Source organism: Sceloporus occidentalis, unplaced genomic scaffold (genome assembly GCF_023333645.1).
Source record: "Sceloporus occidentalis isolate IW3139 unplaced genomic scaffold, rSceOcc1.0.p SCAF_76, whole genome shotgun sequence".
Classification (NCBI taxonomy): domain Eukaryota; kingdom Metazoa; phylum Chordata; class Lepidosauria; order Squamata; family Phrynosomatidae; genus Sceloporus; species Sceloporus occidentalis.
In genome coordinates, this window is record NW_028317056.1 from 3,988,230 (window position 1) to 4,013,541 (window position 25,312).

Below are 25,312 nucleotides of genomic sequence, written 5' to 3' on the forward strand. Positions count from 1 at the left end.
ATGCATTATTTTAACTTTCTGACCTTTCTTGCCAGTTTCTTGCTGATTCCACTTCTATCCAAACCTACCCCCCCCACATCACTATTAACTACCTTCCTTATTTACAGAAGACATCGTGTATCACTCACCCTACCATTAGCATCGACGATAATATCCGAAATTGAGGGAAAAACAATTAAAAAAAAAAGTTTTTCCCAAACTGACCAATTTACAGAAGATCCCTGTAGATAAAGTCTGGAGATGCAAAAGAACCAAAATTGGTTCTTCTCACAGAGGCGGCAATTTAACCCTTAAAACATCAATCTAAAATAAAAATGTGCATCTTGTTGTAATTAATCAGGTTGCTTTAAAAAAAAAAAAGCAGCATAAATAGGCAGAAGTCAAAAGTGTAGATTTTTTATATTCTCTTTTCTGAAAAATTACAAAAAACCTCCCAAAACTACCAAAAATTAAAACTATATATATATATATATATATATATACCATAAATTAAACTATATATACAGTGTATATATATATATACATATAAAAGGTACTCACCACTTATAGGTAAAAAATTAAGATGAGAAATTATTGAATTTCTGAAAAATACAGTAATTTTCTTAAAAAAATATAGGATTTATTTTTTTCAACAAAAACTATTTGGAATGTCCCAGGTAATGTCTCCATATGGTGATCGGGGATGGGAGGAGGCGACTTATATATACAATATTCTTAAATGTTCTCCACTTAGAGAACCAGATGTGCCATTTTTTAATCAAAATTTATTCACGGGAAAAAAAACATGCCACGAGGTGGCGCCCCTTCCAAAATTATATCCGATGCTGAGCGTTCATCATTATAAAACTACGGTTAAAATTAACCCTTTCCTGCCAGTTCCATATGGCTACCAATGTCTTAGCTGGCAACGCGTCGACATTTTTTTTTTTGTAAACATATTTTTCTTGAAGTATACTTGCAATTAGAGATTTTTTGCAATTAGAAACTTTTTTTTATTTTTTTTTTTGAGAGTCGATTGGCAAAAAGCCCAGAAAAGGGCAATTTCTCAGTATTTTGTTTCTTCCGTATTTAATAATTTCCCCTTTTATTTTTTTATTCGCGAGCCTTCAGGATTTGGCGTCTTGAGGATCCGATTTGCATATTAACCTTTCAGAAACTAATTATTTCCATTGAAAGCTTTTGTATTATCCCCAATCTCATTAACACCTCGGCTCCTGGCGGGTCTTGCAAAGCACTTGTTTGCGAAAGTGTTGATAATCTGAGACGTTTATAAAAAGCTGACCTACATTTATTCTTGTAAAATCTCCTTAGAAAGAAGGATCCCAAAATTTGCTACTTAAGATGATTATTTAAATAGAGATTTCTGTCATAAGGTGTCTGAGTGTTCTGTATATTTAGGTAGCACATTTGGTGTCTATGTCGGCCCTCGGGGCTGCAACCCTACACGACTTTTAGGATTTCCCTTACTGACATGTCATTGGACTGAAAACATTGTATATCACAGAGTAAGGTTCCAAGAAACATCCTTAAAACCCCGTAGGAACTGCAGATACTCCCACACCATTGTTCATTGTTCCCTTGATAGACATCAACTTTTATGGTGGCCAGCAGAAGACACTTGGGACATGGCTTGGGATGACAGACTGGCCAAACAAGACTTGTAGGTGCCTTTGGTTAAATGACACAAGGTTTCTCATTACCTGGCCCTACCTTCTGAGGAGCACATGCCACGAATGCCCAAGAAGAGTTGACTCATGCAGCATCTCCTAACGTAGTCTCAACGTGAGCATGACACTAATGAACAAAAGTATGGTCCCAACCACCTGTTAGTTCTTATCTCTCCAGGCTCCTTCGGCAGCGTGGTGGTGGAGCTCATCAAGGTTCCAAATTAGAATTTGCTCCAACTTGAGACACTTGGGTTCTCCACTAAGATCTTTGCTATGGAATGCTTGTAATATGTATCTATTCCCATCCTGCTGGCCTACAGTTTGCGTTCTAAACACAGCGAGATGTCGCTGGCCCGCTCCTTTCAATGTGGTGAAAACACACTTTCAAGGAGACACCAGCAATTATGTGACGAACTCCCTACGGACGTTCATACCGTCAGCAGCAGAGCCTGCCTTTCCAGATCATTTTGCGTGCACACCGTCATGTATCACTGTCATCTATGATGTGTATGTATCTCCTGCATGACATGTGCTCCTCACGCGGATGGTGTCTAGACCCCATCATCTTCAGCCAACCATGGCCAGCCACGAATCAGCGGACAAGTCGTAGAACCTGCTATAAGCCATTCCAAAGAGATCAAAGAGACGCCTTCTTCATCGCTACCTGTTTGGCCTTTATTGTGTTAAAGGTCCAGGCGAGACTGAAATCTGTTGATATCCATTGTGCCTATTTTCGATCATTACATTTATTCATATAGCGCCAGGATATTCTGTAGCGATGTTACAAAAGGGGACCTCGAAAATTAACATTACATTAAAGATGTGGAGATACAACGTGACAAGAACATTAATGTATGTGAAGACGTGAAAACGATATCATAGGTGAGACTATGTAACACTTACCCATCCGGGTCTTGGAAGTTGACATTTACTCTTTTTGCAGATCCGAGGAGTTCTGCGGAAAAAAGAAAGAGAGAGAAAATGACTAAAAGCAGATTCATCAGAAATGTGGGGCTTATTTACTGAAGCTGGAGTTTACAGGAGAGCTCAACATTTTTACTCTCTGATATAATTTACTATACGTCATGAGGGGCCAACCACAATGAGCTTTTCCTGCAAGAAACCCTTTGTTGGCCCTCTATACTGTATAGATTGTACTCAGTCCCCTCCCTTATTGAATTACGCATTATGCAGGGCCAGCTCGGCTTTGTTGCATAAGAAATGTGCCATGATTGGCCCTGTGTAACGCAGCGTAATATCAGAGTGCTTTCTCGGGGTGAATCGCCGTTTCCCTTGGTCTCCAGGTCACATCTTTTTCTTCCCCTGGGTGGGGTCATGTTTAGACACGCCCACTACACGCCCACTTTCCCTCCTACTCAAAACTGCCTGGGGTTAGACCTGCTCTTGCGTGCAGCTAGTCCCGGCTTATGCATGGCTAGCACCACCCACATAGCTGGCTAGCCCCCCCTTCCCAAAAGCCACTCCCCCAGAAGAGGGAAGGCTCCTGGTTGGCTGCCCTGAGAACTTCCCAGGTATGAATAAACCCCACGGAGTATCAAAACCCACAGACAGTCATACCGCCCATGAGGAGCCAACTCGTTTCAGGTTATACATGACTAGAATGATTCTAGTGTCCGGCCCCCAAACCGTTACACTTTGGGTCTTTCTTTCTATGCAGTCGTTGGAGAAAATCCTCCCGTCCCCAGTTAAAAAAGGAGCAGAGATTAAAGCTTCTTAAAAATGTATAGAATCAAAGTTCCTTTTTTATCTAAAAAAAGGTTTTGTTCTTTAAACAAGCATTTAGTGGATGACATCATACAGTCCTTCCTGTCTCGTTAATGAAAACTCTACAAAGAATAAAGTCTCTGAAACCTCAGACATGGGGACGCAGTCAGAGCGGGGGACACAATGGAGTACGTGACACACGTCCCTTCCAATTTAGATCTTGCACGATGGCACAGAATAGTCACGTGGCGACAGTAAAATAATTTAAACATGCATGGGATAGGCATATGGCTGTTGAATATTGAGGTAAATGAGTGGAACAGCCTCCCAGCAGAAGTGGTAGAGGCTAATACAGTGAGGGTATTAAACACGCATGGGATAGACATACGGCTCCTGAATCTAAGACGAGACCAACGACTGATGAAGGTTTGAGTCTTTACAGCAGGAGAAACGGGCGACTAGACGGGGGCCGAATGGGGCCGATCTGCCGGCAGGTTCTATGTTTCTATGACATTAAGGGATCCGCTTGATACATTCAGATACCAAAAGGATCATCTCTTAATGGATTTAGTCGGCTCCTATTTTATTCTTTTTAGGCATGAAGAAACGTCTATCGCGACCAATAAATGAGCCCGTTATCCCGTGCCGCCCCCCCTCCCGAGATATTTGTCGTATGAATGACAGCGTATGACGCACGAGATTCCGGTGTGTGCTGCGAATACAAACACCGGCGAGGTGACGGATCTTCTCTGACGCCGTTTGAGACAAAACGCTAAGGTTTTGATCCTTAAAGTGAAGCTCATCATACTCGGTAACGCTGTGTTTCGCGGTTCGGGACACTAAATACACACATAGATTTAAGTAACCGAGACGCAGCGTTCCAAATGCACATCATTGTCACTGAATTTGCATATGCCCGCCTACAATTTGGTGGAAGGCGCAAGGTGGGCCCCAGCTGGCCCATGCCTTTGTAAATACATTGCCTTGGTTACATTATATTCTTAATAAACCTAGAGCCATGTTTTTTTATTAGAAACCAACCTTATTTGTTTCCAATGGCAGCAGCCCACAATTTGAATGATTATTCCTCCCCACTAAGCTAATCTCTAACCTATTGTTAATTTGCTGATTGTTGTTGATTGGTTCAGGCATCCAACTTGGAGAAAAAGGTGGGACCTGTTCCAGATATGGGCAGGACCCATTCCAGATATGGGAGGGGCCAGTTCCAGAAGCAGGCAGGGGAAGTGACTACAAGCCCACCTTACCCAAATAGAGACCTCAAAATGCACAGTGGAGGAGGCTAATTGGGAGCTGTGATAGAGGGCTGTGTTTCATGAGGGAGATCGGAGGATCCCCCAACAGGCCCGTGGCCCCCATTGCCCGTAAAAATGGTGGGGACCGTGGGGCAGCTATCAGGGACAGTGCCTAAAAAACGTGACTATCCTGCGAAACCTGGGACTGTTAGGAAGTGCGGTAAAGTGAAGCGCTCTTGAAAAGTTGTGAGTTGAAAACTTGATTCACATTACGGGGGTCCTGATTGCAGCGTTAGAGTGACGAGCTAATTGCGATCTTTCGGTTGCGGTCATCGCCCCGTCACATGTCTGACAGACGTTCGTTACAGCGAAGTAAGAAAAACAATATATTTGGGCCCGACGAGGCAGTTGGTAATTATCTGTCCTCCCACCGGCTTCGCGCATGAGTCTGGAGCCTCGCGCTTCACCGGCAATTAACGAGGCAAATTGGAACATTACGGAACCTGTCAGCTTCCCGACACCCGGGACGTACGGCCAGGGGGTACGGCACCGGAATCGGGACAGTGACGCAGCTTTTAGCAGCTGCCTGACACGCTTATCCCTCTGAGGGCGGCTTCAAAAACACTCAACAAAAACTGAGTTTGAGGCATCACCCCCGAGAGTCCCTGTTTAGGAGAGACAGTCCCTCTCTGGGACTCAGATCTCCCTTTCAGGTGACCTTTCCCTCCCCGGTGCCCCCTCTGTTATAGGAGCTCAGAGAGCCCCCAGAAATGCCACCTCTCACTACCCTCTTCACCGGCCGCTTCCGTGTCTCCTTTCCAGCAGCTCTCTTGCCTCATCATGTTCTTCTGTCTTCTGTTTTCTTCTACTTCTCCCCATGTCATTTTTCTTCATCCGCTTCTCCTTGAACCAGGCCTCCCGGAGCACTTCCGCAAAGGCGCGCCCTCTTTCCCAGTTGCAGGAATGGGGGAGAGGCTGTCCCAGTGGCTCCACCCATTTTGCAGAAATGCTCCAAGACAGATTCGTGGAGTCGTGGTCACCCCCCCACCTTACTCAATAGCCTCCACTCATTTTTTTACCTCCCTGGATCAGAAGATACAACACATAAGTCTCCCCGTCAACTGCTCGTTGGCAGAATGTTCGCAAAGCCATATTAAAGTTCTAATAAAAATAAAAATAGTATCTTGTTTAAGTGGAAATCCATCTGGTTCGTTACTCTGATCCCATTCCCAGGGGGTTGCAGACCTGGAGCGGCGGCGCATGCACAGATGGCTCAGTACAGAAGCTCACTGTAGGGGTAGTGCAGAGTGTTAGCCTCCTATCAGAGGCATCTCTGTACGGCGTGGGGGAGAGAAGAGAGAGAGATGGTGGGAGAGAGACATTTAAAACAAGAGACCGGAATCTAACACTAGAGGGTCAGAGGCTGAGATGGAACCGAAGGAAGTTTTACTTTACAGAGAGGGTGGTAGATAAGTGGAACAGACTCCCAGCAGAAGTGGTAGAGGCTAATACAGTGAGGAAATCTAAACACGAGAGCTCATAGAATTTTTTTTTTACTATCTATATCTATATCTATATATATATTATGGGGGGGGCATCACCATGACAACCGGAACAAAATGTTGGTATATAGGGAGGGCTCTAAGGATTCTGTGAATGGAGCTTGGAGAAATGAAAGCTACACAAGGGTTGCTATGCAATAGCGGAGAACTGCTGGGTTATCAGCTGCATACCTACCAACAGTCCCAAAGCAGGTAGGACTGTGCCTATTTTTCTTTTTTTTAATGCACATTGAATATTGATTATAGCCCATTGTACAGCGCTGCAGAATATGATGGTGCTATATAAAATAATATATAATAATAACACTATGTTTATTCTAGCCCACGTACGCCCTTCTCTGATATCTGCCACGTAAGGAAGGGCCCCCCGCTGCCGGCCGACGGCACAGAGGTGAGTCTGGATTCCGAACACGGCTCATCTCAAAAGAAATTGCGCATCTAACCGTCGGAATTACGGAACCCCCGCGGGGATAAAAGAGATCTCATGCTAGGCGCATTCAAGGAACGCGATTACGGACCGCGTCTTAATATTAAAATCATTGTCCGGGAACAAAAAAAAACCATAATCTCTGGCTTTTTGCTTTTATTTTATTTTTTTTTAGTTCATTTTCCCTCTTTCAATAAATAAATTTTTTAAAAAATAAATTATATTTTTCAAAACGAAATAATATTCACTGAATTTTAGAAAATGTTTGTAGACTTTTTGTAGAATGCAAATTATTAGATAACAGCGATAAGGATTCTGGATGATGTCATCGAGGATTTGTTTTATCACCAATTATTATTATTTTTGTTTACTCGGCAAGCAACAATGCTTTATTGTAACTCCTACAACACCCATCCAGCAGACCACAACTCCTGGCATGCTCAGGCAACCAAAACGCGCATCTGATATTGAACCAATCACGAGCTAGCCTGGGCGGCGGCTACAGAAGTGGCAGTTTAATGTACATTGAAAGGGACACTCCAGCCATCCTACGCACTTTAATGTATATGACAGCAGAGAGGACCCTTTAAATTGACACCATGGGGGAGGGGCGCATGCGCGGAAAGCGCTCCCATTAGAACCAACGGTTTTCCTGCAGCTGATTGGCTGCTTTAATACGTATTCTTCTTCAGCGGGGCTGTCAAGGACCTTAAACTGTCCCTTTAAAACAGAACGACAGAGATTGATGGATTTTGATAAAGGGCCACACCGGGCCCCCGGCTCTATTCACAGAGGGGCCCATTTGTATTATTTGGAGACAAAGTCATGTGTTCACGTTGGAGGATAAATGAGACGCTCTCTATCATGCCCCCCCCCTCTCTCTCGCTGTGAGAGCGCGGCTGCTCTATAATTTGGGAATTCTTAGAATTCTACAGAGTTTAACGTAAAAAAAGGATTAAATTAGCATAGAAATACCCAAATCTCTCATATATGTGCTTTACTACATACACGCACTCTCAAATACCTCCCAAGTGTCCCTGTTTAGTTTGGCCAGTCCCTGTTTGGGATCCAAATCTGTCCCTCCCCGGCATTCATCCTTTCTATCCCAATAATCTATAGAAATCGTGTTATTTCAGAAATTAAAATACATTATTTATCTTTTAAACGCCGCGGTTACATAAGTTGCTATCTATAGGTCAACACAGAAAAAAGATTCTGGGCCTCAGAGGTCTCTTCTTCAGATAGTATGGTAACTACTGGAAATAATTTTACTGACGCTACGATAAAAATTATATATTTTTTATTTTCATATATATATATATATTTTTAATTTATTGGTTATTGATCTGAAGAAGAGACCTCCGAGATCCCAAAAGCTTATATAACTTTACATATGTTCCTTAGTTAGCCCAATAAAAGACTTATAAAATGTTATACAGAGCTTTCTTTTAAAAAAGAGCATTTTGATGAGGTCATAACTGGTATGGGGAACTGCCCTCTGAATTCTGACACATACCCACTCCAAGCGTTCTCTTTTTCCCGCCATCCCATCTATTTCTGAGACAGCATTGAGGAAAAGAGATGCGCACAGGCAGAGACAGCTCCAACCACCGACGGGCAGTCTAAACCTACATGCATCAGAATTCTGCTGGCAGTGACGTTTTCTTCATGGGGAAGTTGTGATGTCATCAAAGGGTGCCGCCGTAAACCCGCTTTGTTATTTGAACCTAAAAACTGCTAAACATTCAGACTGGGGAACCATTAGGACGGGGAACCATTAGGACGGTCTCGCAGTGAATGTACGCTCTTCCCAGCAGGCGCTCTCGTCAATATATCTGCTCGGCGCAGTCTATACGAGACGTCGCTCTATTTCCAGGCGGCGCTGAGCTGTCTAGACAGCACGTAAAGGAGACACGCGAGGCCCGAAAATTGACATGAAGTATAAAGGGAAAGGAGCGGAGGTTTTGTGAGAGGCTCTTTCATCCTCGCCAAGGCAGGGAGGCCGCTCCGGCTTCTGATGTGATGTTGCTATGGAGGGACTCTGTCTGTATCACTTACCTTGAGTTAAGGCAGGCGCCCGGCAGCGGTTGCTAGGAGACCAGCATCTCCCGGTCCTCCCCATCCCAACTCAAAGGATAATAAAGAGAGATGTGAAGCCAGCAGCTGTCTGTGTAAAGAACGCGCGGCCTCTTACTGACCCGCGTCCACCTAATACACAGACACCGGGACAGCCACCCCTCACCCCTCCTAATACACAGACACCATAATACCTACCCCTCCTAATACACAGACAGCGGGACACCCACCCGTCACCCCTCCTAATACACAGACAGCGGGACACCCACCCCTCCTAATACACAGACACCGGGACACCCACCCCTCCTAATACACAGACACCGGGACACCCACCCCTCCTAATACACAGACAGCGGGACACCGACCCCTCCTAATACAAAGACAGCGGGACACCCACCCCTCTTAATACACAGACAGCGGGACACCCACCCCACTTAATACAAAGACACCGGGCCTCCACACACCCTGCGCCGCAGCGAAGTGACCTGATTAGCCGGTCCAATCACAGATGGTCTTTCCTGGGGCTAAGATTGCACTGGCACCCCCGCCATTGGAACAACTGCTAACACGCGCCTTTATTTCATGCTCAATGCAGAAAAGCAACACAAAAAACTGACGGGACATGCACCTCCCCCGTACCCGGAAAACAGTGATTTTACCCCAAACCCCGAGTGCATGGGCAAATTCACAATCTGGAGTTAGGGTTGCCATATCAGCACTTTTTCCTTGGGTGATGACCCCCACCTATAAAGTGTTTCCTTGCATTATGGGGGATATATAAAAGCGGTGAAGTAACTGATACATCTCTCATCCCGCAGGGTAACACTATGGGTGCTGCTTAGCAACGTGGAAGATGTGCCCTGGAAACCAAAAATTGCTGATATGGTAACCCTGCTGCTTCTGACTCCATCACATTCTACTCTGACTTAATGATATGGGAACATCCCAATTGGTGCTTCCTTTATCACTGCTTTATCACAGGTGAAATCCCTCCTTGAACACAGGTAAGTCTGCTCACAGTATCTGTACCTCCTGACAATAGAATCTTTTGGGATTGAATCTGATTAGCCGAAAGAAAAGGTCCATTAGGCACATCGGGCAAATGCCCAGTGGGCCGGTGACGGCCTGGATACGTCGCTGCCTCTGCTCATCCATACGCGGCCTCACGCTGACAAATCTGATTTATCGGCTGCTGGCCTGTCCTGTGTGGCAGTCCCACTCCCATCACCCCGATTCCGGCTGCAAAAGAGAATGATTTTCCAGGCAGAAGATCTGATATAATAAAAATGACTCGTATACCAGTTACTATGAAATATTCCATTTAAAAAAAATACATTTTAAAATAACATTTAAAAATGTTCCCCCTTTCCACCCCTGATGCCCCTCTTTTCTGGAGCTCAGAATGTTTGCTGGGTATGAGGGTATCGCAGGGTTATCCCAGGGTATCCCACCGAGATCAGCAGGACAGCGGGATAGAGTGGAAGAATCGGGACTGTCTTGGGCAAAGCAGGGCAGTTGGTAGGCATGCATGGAAAGTGGCGAAGATCTGCTAATCGTCCCCTTGCTCCTCTGCGTGACTATACTTGGTAAATCTCCCTTTTGGCTCGGGGTCCCCGAGGCGCTCGGCGGGTATTTATGGAACAAACACTTGTAGAGTTTGCTGGAAGCTAAAAGTGGCTGCGAGGGCCAATCCCCGTTTGCGGAGGGTCAGGGGCCATTTTCTGCGGCTCTCAGGGCTCTCTCATTAAGTTCAGCTGTTGGAGATAGGGGGATGGGGCATTTTCAGGGGTATATATATATATATATGATTCCTGCACCAAAATCTCCCACGGAGGAAAACACGCGGGTCCCGGCACCGGTAGGCATGACCTCTGATGCCATCTCAATGCTAAGCATGGGTACAAATGGGCGGCAAATTAATGCATGGGGCAAAACAGGAGGACGGAGGGCTGCCATTAACCTCGTCCCCCCTTCATGACCTATGTCCTGATTTTAGTGTATGGGAAGTCCAGCTCTCCTTATGGCCCCCAGAAGGCACGTCAATGAGATCCTTACCTAATATTGTACTTTTGGCAACAGAAGAACCTACCAGCTTGGCCATCACGCGCCAATCATACATGACATATGATTACATATAAATACACGTTACATACGATATACATATCAACAGAGATTTTTAATGACAACCAAACCAGCGGCCTCCTATGTAATCATGTTTAATGCCAGATGAGGAGATGCCACCATTTTTAAGATGTAGACCAGCAGCTAGTCGGTACCAGGCTGCCCAGCCAAGAGTTAAAGTTTTGAGACATGTTGCCACGTCTGATCTTACGTTACCAAGAGGGTGGTAGATAAACGGAACAGCCTCCAAGCAGAAGCTTTAAGCATGCATGGGATAGGCACACGGCTCCTGAATGAAGACGCAACCAAGGGTTGATTAAGGGGTTGATTAAGGGGCCGAATGGGGCCGATCTGAGGGCAGAATTTCTGTTTCTATGGTACATTGGTGGCGGGTATGACATATCCCGGTTCCCACCTACAGTGCCTGCTATATTTATAGACACATAGTATCATAGTATGATCCAGAACCTGCGCATGAATGAAAGATCTGGCAGCTACGCCGTGTGGGTGGAATACTGATCACACAACATATGTTATTCATGTAAATTGAGCATCCACAGATCACGGCTGATTGTCTTCTCGCTGCATCTTAGAGACCCGACCCCCCCCCAGTGGATTCATAAAATCAAAGAAATAAAAGCAGTTATTATTGTTATTATTTTTTTTTAATATAGTGCCATCATATTCCGCAGCGCTGTACAAATGGAAAACAGGAAATAACAAGAAAAGGAAAAAGAATAATTTTGTAATAATATATAAATTGATTAAATTATTTATTTTATTATTTGTGGTTTAATCAATTTATATATTATTACAAAATTATTCTTGGAGGAGATAGTCCAGGATATTAAAATATACCGGTAAATAAAAAGTGAAAAAAACAGGGGAAATAACACATTGCTTTTAAATTTACAAGCTGACAAAAATAAAAAATTTTACATTTTTAACAGAAAAATATTCCAATGTCCATAATGTGCATTTTCTTTTTTTAAAGCTCTACCAATAATAAAAATGGTGGGATTTTGTCCTTTAAAATTCCTTAAATTAAATTGGTATTTCCCCTGGGCTAGGATATTCCGACCTATGTACTAAAGAGAAAAGGAATCACTCTGCTTGGAGTTGTGTTTCCATGGCAACTGTCTGTCGAGAAATATTTTCCGTGGTTTGGTGGACGTTGCCCAAAAGGATTCTGTATAAATCTCCACCGCATCCCCCTTTCTCCTGTACCCGGGAGATATCCCGTCCGGCTCCCCTCGGCTGGTCGTCCCTTCATCTGGACATTAGCCGGAAAGACAAAGATGAAACAAAGCTGCCAGGGAAACGGTGTCCCGTAGCAGTTTTTGGATATTTTATATATTTGAATATAAATTGTATTGGGAAATAAAGTGGTTGTACAGCTTATTTACGCCCTGTCTGAGCGCTGTGATTAATAACATCATCAGGGGGTGGAAAGGACACAGCCCAAGGTTCAAAGTCACAGCTGCATGCCTCCCAACATACACACTGGCACACGTTTTACACGCTCTCACACCAACATACACATACACGCGCACTGGAGTACACATTTGCATTCGTGTTAACACATTCACACATATACACGCTAATGAAGCCCACGGGGGCCAGAATGGACTAGAGTGGGCCCTGACAGAGTGCTGAGCAGGGCTAGGCTAAGGCAGGAATTGTGGATTTTAGGGGAGGAGTTTTGGTCGGAGGATATTTAAGTTTGGTGATCACAGGGGTAAGGATCCATTTTGTTTAACCTTACCTGGTGGTGTTTGTCCCACCCTCCCTCCCATAATGTGGTTGAGTTTGTGGAGTAGTGCTGCTGCATTAGTCACAGTTGTGGGCGGTAGCTTGCCAGGTATCCATGGGGTTAATGTGGTGGTATGATCCTTGGTGGTCATAACCGGTGGGAGGTTCCTTGCAAGGAATGGTGCTTGGAACCTCGGGTCCGGGTTGGGGCATCCTGGTATGTCCCCTCCCAAATTGGTGTGTGGTATGGTGTTGCTGCATTAGTCACAGTCGTGGGCGGTAGCTTGCCAGGTATCCAAGGGGTTAATGTGGTGGTATGATCATTGGTGGTCATAACCGGTGGGAGGTTCCTTGCAAGGAGTGGTGCTCGGAACCTCAGGTCCGGGTTGGGGCATCCTGGTATGTCCCCTCCCAAAATTGGTGTGTGGTATGGTACCTGGATAACTTGGCAAGCTAGGTTGGTTTTGGTTACGTCATTGTCTCTGTTAACGCATCTATGTTTATTATTTCAGGTTTTACAGGACAATGACTGTTAAATAAAACGGCTGTGGCCTTTTCAAACCCATCTTGTGTGTTGGTGTTTTATTTAATTGAGCAAATGAGCCAAGCCTGGCCCGTGAGTCGAAGCTACATCTGTCATACATACACACCCACTCATGCTAACACACACACTCATGCTAACACACACACCTACACATACACACTCATGCTAGTACACACGCATAAGCATTTATGCTAATACACACACACATACATATACAGTCATGCTCATGATCCAACACCCCCCCAGCTAACACACACGCAAACTCTCATGCTAACACACACACGTTGACTGTAACATGCATGAATGGATACATACTCAATGCCTCTCTAACTCCCTTATCGTCTCTCTCACTTCTTTCCCTGCCTGCTTCCCTCCCTTATCCTTTCTCTCAGTTTGTTTCTCTTTCCCCTCACCATCTTACCATCCCGGGGGCTTCATTCTTGCACGTTGTGTGTGAGCAGCTGTGCTTTCACCACAGTGTCACGTCACCCCACCGCGTTCCTCGCTGCTACAAATGGGCCGATCCAGGTCGGACTGGCACTTTTTGAAGAATTGAGAGCGGCCGGTAGCTGCTCCACTGTCCCTCTTTAGAGAACGTCTCAAGTCAGGCTACCTGGAGCCATCCCTTTATCGTATATCTATATTTCTTATTTTATTCTCAGGATACTATCACATACATTTTTTTCAGTGCTCTGACCTGTAAAACATAATATTTGGGAAAGTGACAAATCCGTTTTGAGTCGGTCCCGACGGACTAGAAAAGGAATTCTAGACAACAGTTCTGAAAACAACTTTCCCTTCCGGCTAAAGATCCTTCAAGACACAAAGTCCGGTTTATTTCCCTTTATTTCATGTTTAAGAAGGCTGTCATACTATTATACTGCTGTAAGCATTACGGGGCATCCAAAATCAGATTTAAAAAAGGGTCTTATATTCCATAAAAAATATTAGCTGAATAATATAATATTATATTCCACTTTAATTAATGCTTCTACTATAATTTCGTGTTATTGTGTATCATTATCTGATCTAATGTTTAGTAACGCAGGACTTTCTGCCGCTTCCATTAGTGATTCTGCAGCAAAAACATGGATCATGTATCCCAAAGACATTGGTGTCAGCAGGGTTGGGTGAACAAGAGGAGTTGGCCTCCCTGAAACCCCACCAACGGTGTCATGTACCCCCATTATTCCTCTATTAAAGTACCTCCCAAGTGCCCTTGGCCAGTCCCTCTTGATGTCCCTCTTTCCTCCCCTGATGTCCCTTTTTCCTCCCCCTGATGCCCCTCTTTTCAGAATGTTTGCTGGGTATGAGGGTATCTCAGGGTTCTACAGCCCTAAAAGCCCCGATAATGTCTACAGAAACAGCAGAAAATGTCTTGCTGTCTTTCTAAATAACTCTCAGCAACAATCTCGGTAAAAAATAATAATAAAATGTTAATAAAATGAAATAATTATAAAATGTAATATAACACAATATTTTATTGGAATTTTCCCCCAAAATCTAGATCCCCCCACAGTAGATTATGATCAGAAAATTCGAGCCATAAAAGCATGAAGGTGAGAAGCGTTGCGGAGTGAACGGGATCTTGTGCTTGCGCAGGTGGGTGCTCTCTGGCCGGTTTCGCCTCCGGCCGGTGCAAAGAACGTGGCGTTGTCTATTGTCACAGAATCGCGGGTTGTCCTTGCTCTTGCACTTTATTTTTCCACCTCTTTAGCGATGATTTTAAGGACGCTTCTAGTAAACATTTTCCGATGCGGTCCAAGCCGTGGGAGCAAGGCCGCTCAGCGCTATTGTTTATCGTCGTGTTCTGTTTGTACCAGCAGCGAGAACAGAAAACAAGCGACTCTGCGAAGGCCGTCACGGAACGCCGCGTAACGTTCTACATATCTGCGGTATACGACATGACGGCCATAAAAAACTTCACAGTCAATGCGGCTGCTGAGAATTTTTCCTGCTGCCAGAGAAACCTCGAAGAGGGTTCCGTCTAATAATATAAATAATAAAAGTGTGTAATTTCAACATTTTTATCATAATTAAATGAATTCATTAAAACGACCCACAGCGTGTGCTTTTTTTGTTCGCCAATCATTGTAAATATTTCAAATAAAACGTAACCTCATGGAAGCTGAGATGGGTGGCAGCCTGTGGCAGATCTGACCCACTAGTCACGTTTCTCCTGTTGTAAAGAAACAAACCTCAATCAGTCGTTGGTCTCTTATTAGAAAGCCATACGCCAATCCCATGCGTGTTTAAATCCCCTTACTTCTGCTGGGAGGATGTTCCACTTATCTACCACCATGTCAGCATAGTAAAGCTTCCTTACATTATCTAAGTTCTAGCTTTATCTAATCAATTTCCTCTTCTGACGTTCCCTCCCTTCTCATGCCCCGCCCCTACAAAGGCTGCCTGAACCAATCAATAACAATCAGAAACTTAACAACAGGGGAGAGATGACTTGATGGGCTCAGTTTGTATACTGAACGGTAAAATACGGGATTTCGGAAAAGATCCCAACTCAAAGAACTGCGTTAAATCTCTTTGGCAACCTTGTCTTCTTTCAAGAACCTCGACTTCCTTTTGGCTGGATGATGTCATAGTGACTTCATATGAATAGATCAACGTAGACCGATAGGAGCTTGAACATGACCTGCATCAATTATTGCCCTGACATCAAATTGTTCCCAAACATTCCAGTTTCAGTGTTCCGTACTTTTTCTGGATACTCATTAGCGACACTCTAATAATAATATCGCACGTGGAGGGCGGATGAAAGTCAGCGATATATTTGACTACCTTAGTGTAGGTTTGTATACAATGGGTGTGTATATGTGGGGTGCTATTATTATATAGGATCGCTTGCATTTCTAGGGCTATAATACAACTTTTCTTTCTCTCGGGTGAGTCTACCAATCATTTCCAACCGCCTGGGGGGAAAAGCTTGAATACAGCCCACGTAATAACGAATACATTAAACCACAATAAAGCCGTAGACAATTCACACACAATTTAACTACGCAATCCAACCTGAGGGGCTATCATGGTTAAGCAACTGGTTTCGACAACTACTTAATGGAATAAAAATATTCCTGCCTTCAGAGCTTCATCCCACTCAAAACGATTTACCTGGTGGGATTGGTGTGGATGTGAGTTTGCGAGTCGTTTCACGTTAGGAACAGCCGATCATTTTATAATATTTGAGAAACCAGATAAAAGCAGAGACATTTGCACACGGACCAGCAGAATAAACAATTAATGAGATTAGGTGACCATTTGCATCAGTTAATGAACTCTGGTAAACAAGGAGAGTAGAAAAAAAAATCAAAACTTAATCCTAAAAATCCTTAAATCACAAAAAAAAACCCATAATTTTTCATGGCTTAACGATAGCCCTGGGGAGTCTAGGTACGGGCAACTGATGACAAAGCCAATTTGACTTCTGCATGCAGCTTGGGGTGTTAAGCTCCGCCTACCTCTTCTACCTACCAAAACACTAACCAAGCATTGTTTGGCTCCTGGCTCCACCCCCGAGGAACTCTGGGACAGAATTTAAGTTCTTAAGTGTACTGGTGTAGTGACAAGATGTGTCCTCAGTGGCAGACAACTTAGTTATATTTCTATTTATGTTCTCATGGTGGGTCACTGAACGATACATTGTATAAAAATCAAGCCAATTAACACATACATGATTTTTTTTTAAATTACATGTTGTCAACCACTCCACTTCTTGGAATTGTCTGATTGGGTTAATAAGACAAAATGACCATCTTGTATTGACAGTTGCCCTTGCCATGTCTGTAGGGATCAGAGTTCTCACTGCTGTCCAAATAGAGCGTAGACTATGGCGCACAGGGTGAGTCAGAGTCTAAGGGCAAATAAACTCTAATACCAAGGTCCTGCCCAAGAACAGAAAATGGGGTATTGCCGGTATTCTAGGTATAGGACTAAAAAACAAGTCTTAACCCCTTCTGGGCCAGAGAAAACCATTACAGATGAACTCAGCAACGGTCCATTTACCAGCAAGCTCTCCCCTCTTTGAACTCAGCAGCGCTCCAGGTGATGAAGGCTTCCTCCAATGTTGCACCTGCATGCATGAATACACAAGGTATAAAATCCCTAACATTTGACCCTAATGGGTCTACTGCCCCTTTAATTGGGGAATTTTCACCTCTCAGGTGTACTCCATAACTGATAATCATTTAATGGCTACTCTATGAGTGTGGAGGTTTGCTCAAGTCTATGTATTTTCTCTGTATAGACATGAGACCCCGGGAGGGACGCTCTCCCCACTCACTCCCTCCTCCTGTCTTTGCCTTTGTAAATTATTAATCAAAACAAGCACTTCTGAATTAGATCTGGCTCAGTCGTCCTTCTTAAAACCTCATTCAAACACCTCTGCCTTCCTTCAAGCAGCCGCTCTGCTGGGCAAGGCCAAATGTCCTAGTAATACCTGCCAGCTGTCCTGAAGGAAATGACTGCTCAGATGAAAAGTGCCATTGGTAATGTTCTGGTGAAGAGTTTGCGTGGATATTTTAGCAAACAGAGCCCTAGAAAGTCACTAACCATTATGGTGCATCCCCATCCCTCCCAAATGTCCCTATTTAGGCGGACCAGTCCCTTTTTGTGCCCCTCTTTCCTGCCTGGATGCCTCTCTTTTCTAGGAGCTTGGAATGTTTGCTGGGTATGAGGGGATCGCAGGGTTCTACAGCCCTAAAAGCCCCGATAATGTGTATAGAAACAGCAGGAAACAGCTTTATAAATTAAACGGTGTAAATAAAACCCATTATTTTTCTTCTAAATATCATATTTGGCCAATTATGAGGCCTACAAGTGAGACTTCCTATTGCCACTGCTGCCAGCTGTCTTAGTACTAGAAATCTCATTACCTCCAGCAAGCCAGTGTAGGCTGACAGCAACAGGAATAGGAATTGTAACCATATCGGAGCCTAAATATCACAACTTCACCCTCCGTCTACTTTCTGACATGGGCTTAACCTTCACAAGACCTTGAAAAAAAAGTCCACTTGTCCCCCTCAGGTCAATGACCAAAATTAGATTGCTAGCTCTTCTGAGAAGTGCTATTTATAAAGCTAATGACCTGCGGGGAGAGACAGATGGCACACGCCGACATTACTAAAACGTTATCACTTTATGCTACGTATAATTTAAACTGTTTTAGTGGATGATTCATTTATTATTTACAAGGGAGGACGTCTGTGAGTGATGGAAGCTGCAGCATCCAGCAGAGCCGTGGACCTTCCACAAAGATTACATTACTGGAGTCTGCTTCCATAAAGAGGGTAAAATACAGAGGGGGGAATACGTATTAACCCTTACAGGGGGATGCCAGGGGTATGGACAAGGTGGGAACCAAGGAGCTAAAAAGCCAGATACTCAAAATTCTGAGCCGAAACATTACGTGGAACATATACTAAGCTGTGCTAATACTCAAGAACGTGTTAGGTATGGTATTACGGACCCTCATTCATACGTATATTCAAATCATACACATACACCTATGGAGCCATCTCTGTTAGAAGACTACGTAGAATAGGTAGGACCATGGCAGGTGATAAGTGTGATGGAAAGGGTCTTCGCAAAGGACAAATATGACATCAGCTTTATGGAAACTGGAGCATTTTTGGTACAGATATACAGTTATATATTTATATATATATATATATATATATATATATATATATATATCGACGGCGTCAGTAGATGCTAAACTCATGAATAATTGAGAGAATTAACCTTCCCGGTTGCAGCCATGAGCCGAGTCCCCATTGAGTTTCGTTTCCCTTTGGGACCAAACCCAGGACAACTCAAGGGAAACCTGCAGAAACGTTCCATGTGTTTTGATGGGACTCGTAAAGGGGTTCGAGTCAGCAAGGGACCGAGGCAGGTGGTCCGGGTGAGACCCACCAACATGAACTTGGTGAATATGTCATGATGATGTCTGCCCAAAACCACAGAAAATAACGGAATTCTGTCTTCTGAATGTTCCAAATCATGTCTTTTTGCTCCCAAAATGTTTCCCTGGGTTGCAGTCTAAGGACCCCTGGCATTTGAGGGGTTAATAAGCTGGTTTTACATTACAGACAGACTTGGCAAAGAGCGGTAAGAGATAAAGCAAGCAAATAACTTTCTGATCAGCCGCCCTCTGGCTATCTGGTGCTATGCGGTCAACCTAAGATTGACTCCGGGCATCGCAGATTCGCCCGGTTCCACTTATTCCGCCTGGCAGAATGACATTAATAAAGAACTATCGATTACCCGTCCTCCTGCAGAACCGATGACTGCGTAATTGCATAATAACCCGAGATATTAATGCCTCCTCCGTTTGTAAAATGGCTATGACCTGCGACGTGGACTAAAGAAAGGCCATTTCTCTTCTAATTGATGAGCGGATTATAAATAAAATATTTCCACGCAAAATGATAAAATGGGTGCTTAGCCGCGGAGATCTGCAGAGAAGATCGCGCTGTCAGGGACGGAATGTGTTATTTTATCTGAAATGATGAGTGGCTGTTCCGAAAATCCAACGTTCCACCAGCTGAATTATAAAAGGGTTAATTATGGGGTAAATGTCTACAAAACTTCCCTCCGTGGCTAGTCTGCAAAAAAAAACCTTGCCGGTCGACATTGGCTTGAGCTGCTAGTAAGCCCAGGAGCCGCTGAGCTTGGCAGGAAGTCCCATCAATGCCGAGTACTTACCGAGTTTAGCGCTCGGACAATTTATACAGATACCCGGGAACTTCCTGTCTCCGGTTACCCGGAACCTCCCCCTTGCGGGATGCGTGTAGGCGGTCCCACTCATGTTTCATGGGCGGTCCCGCGGACACCAGTGTGCCGTCCTGCTGATGTCACGGCACACACACTATTGTTGAGAGGGCAGTGGGCGGGGTGGGGGGCAGGGAGTGGGGTGTGCTACGACTCAGAGTTTCCCCTTAGTGAGCCGGAGTCTCCAAGCGAGACCCAGAGAGTTCCCAGGTATGGTCACCGAGCCACATAAAAAGTCTTGGTAAAGCCCCGCCCTTGGCCACACCTTCATACAAATATACCACTCCCACTTTGATTGGGAGGTATAGCGGTGCTCCGTACTTTTGCGTTGTGATGTCATACTGACCTCAGTTTGCATTAAGCAACTCAGTGACCTCATACCAGTTCCACTATCCAAAGTACCTCAGACACTTGTCCGGAGATCATGTCTAGAGGATGTCTCTCTAATGGAGAGGCAGGTGAAGCCCAATAAAATGACCATTATTACCAGTAATGTAGTTATCTCTGGCGCTGCCCTAGGCCTGACTCAAGGCAGCACTCCCAGCCACCCAATCCATGGCCGCCTCCTTAGTGCTGAATATCATGATATGACATCATATCTCTGTGCTTCGCGTATTAGGGTTGAGCAGCTCCTGGGAAAAACAATGTATGGAGGCTACCCATCCCCCGTGCTTTTTGGACAGCAGTCAGCCAAATTGGACTGTTTTCCATAAGGGAAGCTGTGATCGGAGGCAGCCTGTGGCAGGACTAGCATTATGTGACCAATGTCCTGCGCCTGACTCAATCAACAACAATCTGCGACTTTAAAAGTTAAGGAAGTTAAGATGGTTGCTTCCATGGTTTACACATAAGGGGCATATTAGTCATGCGTATTATTTATTGTTTTATATAGCGCCATCATATGCCACGGCGTTGTACAATGCATGAAGCCGGCTCCTTGTTGAGCTAAAATTTCAAGCGAAGCCTCCGATGGCCCCTCGTGCCAGACGCGGTCATGTGCCGGTTTGCAGAAGTGAAATCAGCCGTATTAACAGCTCATGCGCCACGGGGGGATGCAGCCACTTCCTGACAAGACACACAATGCTCAGCGGAATTCATTGAGCCCTTTGGCTGTGCGAACGAGCCCCATGCCGAGAGCATCACAGGGCCGAAAACAGGCCAGGAGTCACCCCCTCTCAGAGCTGCACTGGTTTATCGATGGGCTCTTAACTCTTTTAGTACCGGGGGCTATAGTCTCAAGTTCTACAGAACATTTTATATACTGGATCTTCAGCAGGTGTCCTTCCGCATTTTGACCTAGGGCTGAATGTGGGTTCCAATTTGGAAAAAAAAAAACTGGGGCATTTAAGCGGCACGGTAGGGAGGGCAGCTGGCAAGGAAGGCGATGGGGTAGTAACCTCCTGAACTGCTCTGATGTGATCGACTAACAAAGCTAATCTTTATGAGTTCTACTTGCAATTCCACATATAGACACCAGGGGGAGGACAGTATCAGGAGCCAACACTGGGTATTAGGAGAACCAAGACTTTGGGCAGATTTTTTTCCTTCCTGGCTGGATCCTTTCTGTGCTCTTCTGTAGGTTTTCTATGCAGTCACTTTTGGACGGTACGAGGTGGGCATTGTATGTGCCACTTGGGTATCTTGCCCTTGGGTAAAAGCGGTCACATATTTGGCCCTTCGCCAGGGAGATCCTGGCCCTTCATAATGTCCTGATGGCTAAATCAACCCCAAAAGTAATTTCATTACCTAAAAAACAGAAATACTGAAACCAGACTTTGCGGGGGCAACTGCCCAAAATGTGATTATAGCGGAGTAACCGCACACAGCCCCTGGTATGCCAACTGCTATAGATTACAACTCCCATTCTGCTCAGCCAGAACACCGCCGGAGTTGTAGCCCCCCGGCATCTGGAGTGGCAATGGCCTTTTCTGCCAGCCATAACACAAAAACACACAAACCAAACCCCCGACACCTGCCCCAATTATCCAAACAACTGTCCGATTGCCGCTCCGACAGATAAATCTCCTACGCCGTGAACCCAATCAGAGTCCATCGCATTACGGAGGGGATTACCCGAGCATTTGGGGGGATTACTCAGATCTGAATAAACTCGTTTTTGGCATGGACAGGAGAAATGGGGAGCCAGGCAGCCTTTTTTTTTTCTCCAAATCTAAACACAGGGAGTTAAATTAACAACCATGCAGAAGAGACACATCGAGGGATATATTGTATATAAAATCACGCCACGGAATACAATTTGGGTTTGTGGCGTCAATCTAGAAAAAAAAGTTTCCCAAGAAGAAATGAGTACCATAAAGTGAAGTTATTAGTTGAGAATGTTGTTATATTTGATACAAACTCTGAAGCCCCTTCATTCGATGACGTAGCTCCATCCGTGCCACCAGCATGGTCCTTTATCAAAGCCTTTCCCAGCCTCCATGGAAGAGACCTCCAAGCTGGTAACTCATCTTGTGGGGCACCATCTTTGTTTTTATTGTATTTAATGCCTGGCGACTTTGTATCTCTTGGCTTTGCTACATTTCTGAGGTTTTGTAGTCCATGCTTATAAGGAGTTATCGGTTAAAATGTCTCTATTTCACAGAATTCCATCCTTTAAACCCTATCAAGATACACGTCTTCTAGCTTTGTGAACGAAAGCCTCTCCATATAGATTCCAAAGTACGTTCTTCACTAAGCCTTTGGTTCTACAAAAGAATTCTAAGTTAAACGTAGATTTCAGTGGCCCTTGAACCCACCATGGAAAGATTTCTGTTCCAATGTGGACACTTTTTTGCAGATACAGTTCCATAGAAGTGGTCAGCGTGGAGATAGAGGTCTTAATTTGGGACATGGATACATTTCGTTGCTGCCGTGATTCGGCTCAGTGGCAACCGGTAGCTCTTCGGTAGAAACGTATGAAGGGTTTGCCACATCACATTAAATCGGCTTAGGTAGCTGTTAGTTTAGGAGGCCCAGAGTTACCTCCCGACAGCACTTACACAAAGCATGTTCCTTTAGTCTGTGATTATAGTAATAACTTGATTATACGGGGAGAGAGATGGATTTAGAGCTGCTGCGTGATTTTTATAAGGAAATTACCCGGTGACTTCACGCACGCAGCCAACAAGCACATGAAGGTTACTTGAGACCGGCGTCCATCAAGGTGGACCTAAAGAGCCTTTTACTTTGTGATCTTCCACCTGTATATTCCTACAAGGGTCGAGGGTTCCAAGAGCTCATATCACAAAAAGATTTGCCAAAATGACCCAAAAATTCAACATTAATGAGCCTCCAAAGTCTCTGGAGCCCTGTGCCCCAAGCCTCGACGTGTAAGTCTGCTGCTTATTATCATTTCTGTGAACCTCTGGGTTTAACGTGGAGTCTCCAGAAGAAGCACTGCTACCCCGGGTCTCCAGGTTCATCTCTTCTTTCTCCGGAACAGGGGAGCTTTTGGCCACACCCACTCCCTTCCCACCTCCTGCCCTGTCTCCACCCACTAAAGGCTGCCTGGGGCAGCCCTGCCTTTTTCAGCAGCTACTCCTGACCCTTCACAAAGCCTTCTTGCTTGTTTTTTTTCTGATGAAGACCCATCACATGAGTCGAACCGTACACTGGCATTAAATACGACACGTCAATTATTTTTCATTTTTATGTAAAAAGCATCATTTCTGTAATTAGATTATAAAGAAGGACATCTACATAAGGAGGTGTTGCTTGGTTTGGAGATTTGTCCCATTGCTGGCTTGAAGCCAGTTGTCCTATAACAGTTGGAGTTGCCGTGCCGTTTAATGGTGGGAATGACGATAACAGTTGGGCCTGAATTCCCTTCCTCATTTTATTCCAGATCTAGACTTTTTTTGCCCATACACCCATGATTTCAGAAACAGAATAACACGTCGTCCTTGCTCTCCTCGCTTCTTCTCCTGATCTCCCATCGCTAGGTTCCCAGAGAATGAAGACCTGTCCGCGCATGTCCCTGGAACCCGCGATTGATGTTTTCAAGGCATAAACGTTATGTAACTTCCCTGATATGTTTACCTCTCCCCAGTAAAGCCGGCTATATATCCTCATTGTTATTACGCTATTTGGCGGCGCGATGTCCTACGCTTCCAATACAATAAGCACATTATGGATAACAGAAACGTCTGGCGAGATAGAAAATGTGCGAGCAGAACACGCAGTCTGTCTCTGGCTTTCGGCTTTACGACAGCCCTGTGGCAGCGGAGCGAACGATCGGCCTGAGAGCAGGGGCGGAAATTCCAAAATCACATTTTTTTTTCTGTAAAACTGTTTACATTTAAAGGGACAGTCCGGCCCTCACATCCACTTTAATGCCTATGCAGACAGCTGAACAGTCCCTTTAATTTTGCGGCGTCTCCATCACACATATATGGGGGTGGTTCTGCAGAATCCCCCACATGCGTTTGCCCCTTTCCACCACCCCCCCCTAGCTGTATGCCATCCGGCAACCAATCACTGGACCCCGAAAGAGGTGGGGAGCTGCAGCTTCTACCTAAGATAAGTAACTTAATACGCCTTAAGTACCTTATTAATAATGTTTAATAAGAACAGTCACCTTTACAGTTTATAACATAATTAAATGTGCTTTTTGATGCATATTTAGGTTTTTTTTGCATTAAAACCAGGCGGCTCTTTTACCTGAAGGACGCTCGTGGAAGGATTTCTCATTTAAAAATGTTATTCTGCCCCCCCCCCTCTGTAAAGGGAACACGCGGATAAAGCCTCCAAGGCTTTAGAACAATACAGCAGAGCGCTCGGCCAGAGGGGCAAATAAGAGGGCATTGTTCGAGTGTGATCCATTCAGATAATCCCGATAAATCTCAAGGGCATGGAACCTTCTGCTATCACGATGCGGAATCACACAATGGACAACAAGCAGCAACGGGTCTCGGACACCTAATTCCTAGAGATCGGAACACAAAATGCCATCGTCACTCCATTAGGGGATTTAACCAATAATTCATTTTTTAAATAATTAATTTAAAAAAAAATACATAAACATACACGCAACTAGGCGAGCTCGTTGAACGGTAAAGACGGAATTAAATATTTTTTTTTAAATAAAATATCTTAATAGGGGCAGATTTTTGGAGCTGCCCCGACCGTAAAACACATTCTCAAGTTCCCTGCCCCCCACCCCCACCTTCTAGACATGGTGTACACACCTCTCACTATTGCCCCCTATCGGGTGGCATCCCATCAGCCTCCCCATTGTTAATGGTGGGACCTCTCTTATTTTTTTTAAAATACATTTTTTTTAAATACATTTTTATCCCGCTACCTTCGAGATATTGAAGCACCTTCTGTTTTGGTTCTGTAGGATTTGCGTTGTCGGCGCGCATGTACTAGGGCGCAACCTTGATATTTTCCACCTAACTTGC

At 44.6% G+C, this 25,312-nt stretch overlaps 1 protein-coding gene across 1 annotated transcript in view; it reads right to left on the bottom strand.

Annotated features, from left to right (window-relative positions):
• LOC149285815 (caskin-1-like) overlaps nt 1-25,312 on the bottom strand; it is a 55,288-nt gene that overhangs the window by 22,509 nt on the left and 7,467 nt on the right. Inside the window, exon 2 of the mRNA XM_089494979.1 lies at nt 2,571-2,622. Within this exon, the coding sequence (XP_089351105.1) occupies nt 2,571-2,622 (52 nt within the window). The remainder of the gene's footprint in view (nt 1-2,570; nt 2,623-25,312) is intronic.